The sequence below is a fragment of the Egretta garzetta genome, unplaced genomic scaffold, assembly GCF_000687185.1.
Source record: "Egretta garzetta isolate BGI_Z169 unplaced genomic scaffold, ASM68718v1 scaffold650, whole genome shotgun sequence".
Classification (NCBI taxonomy): domain Eukaryota; kingdom Metazoa; phylum Chordata; class Aves; order Pelecaniformes; family Ardeidae; genus Egretta; species Egretta garzetta.
Genome location: NW_009258374.1, coordinates 404,855 through 413,900, shown reverse-complemented (window position 1 = coordinate 413,900; position 9,046 = coordinate 404,855). Strand labels below are relative to the sequence as shown.

At 42.5% G+C, this 9,046-nt stretch overlaps 1 protein-coding gene across 1 annotated transcript in view; it reads left to right on the top strand.

Moving 5' to 3' along the window:
• The first annotated feature begins 576 nt into the window (after positions 1-576).
• Positions 577-9,046, top strand: part of TSPAN4 (tetraspanin 4) — a 213,459-nt gene continuing 204,989 nt past the window's right edge. The window contains exon 1 of the mRNA XM_009639649.2: positions 577-909. Within this exon, the coding sequence (XP_009637944.1) occupies positions 577-909 (333 nt within the window). The remainder of the gene's footprint in view (positions 910-9,046) is intronic.

The window sequence follows — 9,046 nt, the reverse complement described above, 5'->3', positions numbered from 1 at the left end:
TCAAGAAGGGGATACGGGGATCCTGAAAGTGAGCCGAGCGTCTCGGGGCAGAGCGATGTGGCGAAGAGGAAAGGGCCACGGGAGCCGCTTGCCTTTTGGATAATTCCTGCCCTTGTCCACGAGTCTTGTGCAGCGTCACTCTCTTGTCTGTGTGTGGCATGTGGAGCTGGGGTTTTATATGGCATTTGCGATCCAAGCGAGGTCACGCTTCCTTTTTTTAAAATTCATTGCTTTGGGTACAGTATATATATCTCTCTCTTTTTCTTCTCTGGTAGTGGGGTGGGCCGGGAGGGACGCTTGTGACACCGGAGGGAATGTTTACTTGTGCAGAAGTCTTTCTCATGTGGAAGCACGCTTCTCCCTAACTCCTGGCTAAGCAGACTTCAGTTCACCAACTTTGCTGCCGTACAGCACGTGTAACTCCTTGACAGGATGGCAGATAAAAGAACAGCTGGTGCAAAGCAATAGGGGATTCATAACAAGGAGGAGGAAAGAAAATCACAAACCTTTCACCCTCACCATTGACATCCGACAATTGTCAGAGCAGCAGTCGCGACGGGACGAGCTGAAGCCACCATGCGCAGGTCTAGCACGGATGAGTCGACCTATCACAGGAGCCCTTCCCTGGACAGCAAGGATTACAGTTTCCCAAATGGCGCCTTTCGTCGCTACAGCAGCATGTATGGTGGCCAGTTTGGGGCTGCCAGCAACTCTTTTTTTGGATTCCATACCAACCCAGGCCCTAAGGCCACCAAGGCTAAGTACACGTCCCCCAAGGGAAACAAGTACGTTGTCTTTTACCTGGATCTCTCATTTATTTTTCTCCTAGAACTGAAGAGGTGCAGCATGGCTCACAACTGCCTGCAGTGTATCAAGTACCTAATGTTTGTCTTCAACCTTCTCTTCTGGGTGAGTACATGTTTGAAACTGCGAGACGGTTGCATTTGTGTCTGCTTACTAAGGTGGAAGGTGAACTTGTTGCTGCTTTTAAACTTAGAAGTTTAAACTTGGAAGTTGAACAAAGTGGTGCATAGGCTACACTTTCTGTGGCCTCATTAACTTGTGTGGACAACCTACTGAGGGTTTCCTGGCCTTCAGCCATGTTACAAGGCAAAAAGAGTGTGTTTATAGAGGCTAGTTGCATGAATGCCGTCATCACTTTGTTCTAGTAAGAACCGTACACTCTTTTTGTGGCCCTGATCTTTCATTCTCGGCATGTGCTTGCCTCAAAAGTTATGCATACTCTTAGAGAAATCACTGAGGCCGTTTATGATTTTAAGGTTGAGCACATGCTTACGTCCATCGCTGTGTTGCAGGTGACGCACACTGATCACAACATTAAAGCCTGTATCAGGAATCTCCAGGTGATCATTCTCTGTCCCAGTCAGTGATGGGTGCTAGCATTGCCATTCCCCCCTGAAGATGTGGCTCTGAAGGGTGGAGGGGAGACCAGAGCCCTCCTCACTTCTTCTGGGGCTGCTATGCTGTGGCAAGAGCTTATCAAATCACTACGAGGCATGCGTGTGTCAAGAGGACACTGTGATGGGACGTAGGGGCGTGCATCTCCGCATCATCTTTTTAATGAGGTGGTTGTCAACAGCAGGGTGGGTGGGCATTTCACTGCCATGAAATGGAGCACAGGCTGTAGACAAGAGACTAAAGCAGCTCAGTGGAGTGTTCAGGTTACAAACACTGTTTGTCCTCTAAAAAAGGGAGTAGCACAATTGTTAGGGGAGGGGACGGCGTGATTTCTAGTTCAAAGTCTCCCATCCAGATTCCTATGTGGGAGGGTCTGTCGCGAGGTCCTCAGGAGGTGCCTTTAAATGCCTCATTCTTCCGGAGTCGTTTGTTAACATGCTGAGGGAAATAAGGGGTATCGAGAAGTGACACCACTTCTGTCCTGGCACTTAAGGAGGGGGCGTGTATTTGCAGTTGGATGTTACCATGTCTGTATTACTGAATGTCCGTGCTCTCATGAATTGTCGGAGGTATACAGAAGGGCTGTGAGTGAGATGGAAAGAGCTGTTCTCTAGTGTGCGCTGCTGTACAGCTGTTTAAAACCAGGCATGCTGCAGTGCTGGTGCATCAGAAAACACGAAGTGCAGGCAACTTCTGCTGACCTGAGTCATACCAAGGAGTTAGGATGTGATAAACAAGTGCAAGTCCACTGAATTGGTGTGGTACTAACCAGAGCTACGAAACCCAAGGAGGGTGCTCTCTTTACACCCTAGAAAGGTAGAAGACTGCAGTCTGTCTTTCAACTCTGACTCTGGTTGCTTCAGCATTCCTAAATATTGTCTAATATTTATTGCAGCTTACTCCAGACCTTTCTGAAAAAGACAAATACTGTCCTTTAAGCCTTGTGCTTCTACTGACTGTCCCTGGTTGAGATTATAGCACTGACAGCTGGTTGAAGTGTGTGCTAGAGAAATGCAATAGGATGCTGGCATTAATAGCTCTTTTCAGGACTATGCATGGCACTGCCACAAAGGATACTCACTGCATTCTGCTTCCTTTTACAATATTCATCTTCCACTGAATCGTATGCACATGATAAGAGGTACTGCTGCAAGTAATGTGGTGTGTATTTACAAAGGCAAGATGGCACATAACAGTATGTCTTTGGCATGCTTTTCAATAGGAAAGCCTCAATCCTTTGAGAGACAAGGAAAGGTTTTTGTCTTTCCCCTGAAACCATCAAAGCTGTTCTCAAATACTTGGAGGGAGAGAAAAGACTGAGGTCCCCAAAAGAGAGAATAACCATATGCCAACTGGGCTCTTTGTGAACTAAAACATACAAGCAGGGACGTGGGTGGTGTCAAATACTGCAGCACGATTTCTGTTTTGTTTCCCTCTCACTTGATACCTGCACAGCAGGAGTGATTGATGATGATCATGTCCAAATGAGGTTTGCACAGCATGTAGTTATAATAGATGCAGCTCTTCACCTTCTCACAGTGGAGAAAGTAACTGAAGAGATTATTTTAAAAAGTACTGGCTTCAGCTGACCTATCTTTAGTAAAAGCAGAAAAAAAAGTCAATTTCTAGTGATCAAAAATCTTGGAATGATTACAGGTCAATGATGCTGCTGTCTTAAGTTGTCAGCTATCTGTCATGTTTTACTTTGTGAAATTAAGGGAGAAGCGTCTCTGCAAGAAGACAGGATTTCCTTTTGCATACATATTCACAGAAGTTTTGCTGTCTCCACCTTTCCCCTCCACCCTTCTCTAGGTAGTTGGTTAGTGACAGACAATAGTAAGTAGGAAGAGGAATTGTTTTTTTCATGCTTTGACCTCCAAATAAAAACTGCAGTTATTCCCATGTATAGAGAGCAGTCATTGCATTAAATGAGTTAAATGCCTATTATAGGTTGTTCCTGGTTTTTATTCTGGTTTGAGCAAATGCTTTGATTTCCTTCAGAAATCTTATTTTCTTCTTCCTGTTCCTATTCATTAACTCCAGTCCATTTTGTGCATCCCTGCAGCCTATTTCCCAGTACTTTCAGCTATCTTTCCCACAGCATGGCAGAAAAATAGTCCTCAGCTCTGTGCAACTCCAGTGGGATTGGTGCTGCATTTCTGACAAAAAAAGACCCTTTTCTTATGAATCTGGTGAATTTCTAGGAAACAAAAATCTCAGAGACCTTGATTTTAAATGTTCCTGACAAGATTTATTGGATTAGGTGCTGCACTCATGCTGTGAAAGTTTTAAAAGCTGTCATATAACTGTGAAAACAGAGCAAATTTCTCCGCCCCGTTCTGACAGTTGAAGCGAACACAAAGCTCCTTCAGAAGTGTCACAGGCTGAGATGCCATGTCAGTGTTGGTGCTGAATCAGTCCATTGGTACAGCAGACCAGCAGCTTATTAATAAAGAGAAAAAGAATCTGATAGTCCTAGAATAGCTCTTTTCCCCATGAAGAGTGCTACACAAATTGCCCTTGGTGCATTTGCAACTATTCTGCAGTATTAAGGTACTGAAACATGGACAAAACATTAGACAGCAGCGCTGCTGCGCCAATGGGAATTGCCATTCAGAGGCCATGTCTTGGAATATTGCCAGATGCAGAGGAGCCATCATATCACTGCACTGGTTTGTAAGCTCCCAAAATAACTTTTGTCACCTGATACATTATACTTGCCTGACTTCATTCATTTTTATGGAGTTTGTTTTTCTTCTGTTGAATTGCTGAACCCTCGAGACTAAAGATCACCTCAGATGACTGCAAAGCAGAATATTTTTATTTCATAATGAAATATTTGTATTTCACTGTGAAATATGCAGGCAAGAACATTTGTTTTCCACATTCTGTCCTCCACACATCCGGAGTTTCTTTATGATAGTCAGTAAAATGAACTATTTTCTTTCTGTGCTTGTAATACAATGCTCTGCTTGCCTTATCTTTTTTTTTTTTTTTTTTGTTAAAGTACAGTAGGATATATCCTAAGGGCTGAGAGAGTGCTATAGAAAGAAAAATGTCATCTCCTTAATCCCTCTTGGCTTATGCCAGCATTCCCACTTTCTTTGACTTCTAACTCCCAACCTCCAAGACTCAAAAAAAAGGAAATGCATGGAACAGTATTTGTGTTTCCAGTGGCTCTTGCTTCCCTCAAGAGATCCTGTGCTAGAGAAAACTAGCTAGATTGGTAGCAATTTGCCCATCAAAGGACTGAATACCTATATCTGACTCTTCAGGTAATGCTTTAACTAACAGAGAAATTCAATAAAGTACCGAATTTGCAAAATGCTGTTAGAAGACTAGTTATGGAGATGAGGCAGCAACAAAAAGAAAGGAGACAAAGAAGTTTTTTATCAGACTTACCATTTATCATTTCTATGCATGTGTCTCCTTTCCATTGTTAAAACATACTAAAGTTGTATGCACTATGAAGAAGTCAGAGTCTTTAAAATAGTATGTGATGACTCTTAATTCCAGAGGGTAGGCTCTCAAAGACCCAGGGGAATATTCTCTTGTGGCTTGAAAACTTGGGAATTGCCATCTGCTGGACAAACTATGGCTGCGATGAGCAGCTGGAGCTCTGTTTTCCCCCTTCCTTCCTAAAGAGATGAGGCAAGGCACTTTGCCTTCTTTTGCCATTTGGGCCATATAAAATTCCCAGCTGATACAGCCCTGAGAATGGCGTATCTTGGCTTCCGAGGCACAAAGTGCAAATCTGAAATGTATGAAAATACAGAGCCAAGGAAGTGGGAGGCAGCACTAGTGAATGCACGAGGTTCTTAGTTTTTTTCCACACAGATCCTATTTAATCTGATTCCAGGGACCAGCTGTAGGTCTCTTGCTCTGCCTTTGCTGCTGTTGATGCTTCATGGACCACAGTTTGGGAAGCTCTGCGCTAATGAGTACTGCTGGCCTGGCGCACTAGTGATACTGCCAGCAGTCAATCTTTATTACTTGGATGTAATTGGAAAGAAGGAGGGGAAGTAATAAAAATCAGAAATCCCTCATTACTGGCATAATTTTCCTTCCTTGCACTTCAACTTCAGTGGCACAGGTATGTTGTGTAAGAACTATGCAAATGTTTATATCATCTGGGAGACTGAGTGTGCAGGGCAGCTGGAAAAAGGAACAGCTTGATCTGAAAATTCATCATGGGGCATTGGATGGTCTTTGGGTGATCCTGGCCAAATTTCGCCAGAGGGTAGAGGCAGAGGGGTGTCTCTTCATTTCTTTGTACCTCATTGGGAAACCATCTGACATTATTAGCTTGTGAGGAGAGCTGTTAACTGAGTTTATTCCCAAAGCTGGGGAATTTTGTGAGAGAAGTTGATTTTGTTGAATTGGATTCCTTGTCCTTCATCTGCATCCTCCATCAGTCAGCTGAATGAGATTGATGGCTAAAACTGCCAGAAACTCTACAGATTGTTAGTGGCTGAGGACAGCAATCATTTTGTAGTTATACTTGGCTGCCGTCTTAAGTTGGTGGAAAAAATATTGCCAATAGAGTGGTAAGCCATTTTAAAAGCGGGCCCACCATCGTTATTTGTGCATGTTCTCCTCTGATGGGCAAGGGCTGTGGCTCATCCCATGGAGCTGAGCTTATCGGTTAGAGCTGCTGTTCCGCAGGGAAGACAACCACATGTCTACCAGTTGGGTGGTGCTCGGAGAAGACAGTTTGATTAGAAATAAAACAGGCTGTGTATTTTCATATGCATAACAGGTGGATAATCTATGACAAACAAAAATTTGATTAAACATCAATAAAGACTTTGCTTCTGTGTAATTAAAACATGGGAAGTTTACCCCAGAATGTCAGCCTCCGAGTCTCTGATTCTCCTTTGTTACTTACCTCCTCCCAAAACTGCTCAAGTCTGATTGACATCTTATCTCTGCCTCTGACTTTGTGAGGGCTCTCTGAGGATGTATTTTTAAGCAGCATTGCTTTTCAAGAAAGGAGAGTCATTTGATATGGGAATTACAGACTTCAAAAAATGACATTTCCGTGAGATGCAGAACTACTGAGGGCTGATATCAAGTGTGAGAGAGAGATGATTGTATTACCTGATGTCTGATCTATATGGGCACCAATTAGAGCTTTTCCCATAGCGGTGCCGTTCATACAGTCTCTTTCCTGTGTGGATGTCTAATAGGGGTTGGGGATCATGCTGGAGTCTTATCTCCCAGTGAAGGTAGTGCTAAGGGCTACGTTTGCTACCTAAATGCATACCTTCTGAAAACCTTTAGGACGTTAATGACTTTGAAAGGGTGCATATCTGTCAAATCAGGCTAACAGTGACAAATAGACTCACAGGTTATTCATGGGATACTCAGCCAACAAAGTTCAATTTCATAATCTTCTTTTCCTTAGGAAACCAGGCTCAGAAGGCTCTTTATAGAGGAGAAAAAAATTGCCTTAAAGTTGACTGTGTAATAGATACCATCTTCAGATTGCTTGCTGTGGGCCAGTTTCTGCTTCTGTTACTCATGACAGAGTAGCTTCATTGCTTTAGGTGGGTTTGCTAAAATATTGATAAGCTTTTTGGCCTTGAGTATTGGCAAGGACTAAGTACCGTGCCTTAGAAGTTTTCTGTCAAGTATATTGACTGTACCTAATTCAGACTTAGTGGTAGTACAGAAAACTAAGGAAACCCATCAGTGAATAAACCCACAGGATACAGCGTGTTGCAATTGTGGAGAAATTGGCCTTTTTAAAGCAATGAGTGAAATGGCTGCAAACGTTATTCCCTCTTCTGGGCAATGACAGATACTAAATCTATTGCAGCCAATACTTTGAACTATACAGAGGAAGACAAAAGGCAGGTGAGATCATTTCCATCATTATTCTTCCTCCTCCATATCTTGGCTTGAAGGTTTTTGAGGGTTAGCCAGTGCTGCTTCTTACACATGATTTCTCATCGTGGGGGCTATGATCAAAGTCAGAGTAACAGCCACAACATACGCTGTCACCTCACTATGTACTATGCCTGTGTGTTAGATCCTTTTCACCCCCTTTGGGCCTTTAATTAGAATATGAACCTTTTGGCCAGGGGACTGTTTGCAACTCTGTACCCACGGAGTATCTAGAAGAATAAAATCCCAGTCTCAGTTTGTCTCCAGACACTACTGTTTCAAATGTGGTAGCTATTAATACTACTATGTGATTTATTTATTTAGAACATAACTTTTGGCTAAGGTAGCAAATCCGTACAAGTTACTGTATGAATAATACACAGTATCTATATAAAATATATAAAGACACTTCTCGCTGGTATTTATAGTGTAAAGTGAGCACTGCTAGGTCAAAAATGAAATGTGGAGTTGGATGGAATGACTTCTGCATACTCATGCAGATTGGAGACAGTAAATTGTATTTCTTAGTACTGTCCTGTAATTGTTTCTCCAGGAGATGTGAAACCATCACAAGATGCAACAGAAGTAAATGAAATTGAAATTGCAGTCTGTAATTAGACTGTCATACTGTAACGCATCTTAAATCTGTCTTCAACAGAAAAACTAACACCCTCTAAAAAACCCTCCTAGCCTGCTTCAAGTGTGAATGCATGCAGAGCCTTATAATTTAACATGATTCAACTGAGGCTTGTTCTAAAGATGCCATACATTTGAAACGGTAGTTTGGATGAGACAGAAGGTTGATGTACAAGGACAAAGGACCAGAATGACTTGGTCTTGTTTCTATACAGAGACTTTGGGGAGTGTGTTTTGTTAGGTTTTTGTTTGTTGTTTTTTTTTCTGCTTGCTTTTCCAGGTTGCTCATATAGCCCTTTTTATTCTTTCCTTGGCCATGATACCTTTGTTTGTTCTCAAGTACTTTCAAAGTAGTGCAGCAGTAGCTATTGCTCTATGTCATCTTATGCTTGGAGTCCCCCTGAGCTGTATGTTTTTGGGGTGGCTCTAAATCCAGATCAGCTTGATCCATACTGGTTTATTATATTACTACTTTGTCTACTCTTGTTTCTGCTCTGCATGTTATGCTGTACTTGATTATCTGCTCTTATCAGAAGCATCTTCACGTTATCACCTCAGTCCATCCTTTACAGGAAAATCCTGGTTACTAAAGCTTACCTTTCCCCTGTAGCTGTATTTTGTAAACTCCTTTTTGAGAAATCATCTGCTGTGATGCCTGTAAACATTGCATCTGATGACCGTAAAATGGTAGTGATTTACTAGTGCTGATTTTGTCTGTTACACGAGTTCATTGCGCATACTGATTAATCTGTGCTGGCTCTTATTTAATGCTTTTCCTCCTCCAGCACCCCATGCTTTTTGTGAGGTGTTCAGGAAGGAACTTTTTTTTTCCTGTATATTGTTCCTGGCTCTATCGATGGGGACTTTGATAATGCAGGGGCCTCTGGATATAAATTAGAGTGAGAGTGAGCTTTCTTGGCTTCTGCTTGTGGTCATTAGTAGATGCTTTGTTGGTAAAACTACCAAGTGACTGCTCCCACTCCATTAAAATAGACAGATGTCTTCCCCCTGCACCTAGAAGGATTTAGTTTGAGTCTTGGAGTACAAGGAAAACTGCTGTGAGGAAGGGAAACCCAGATAACTACCGGCCCTTCATGCAGAT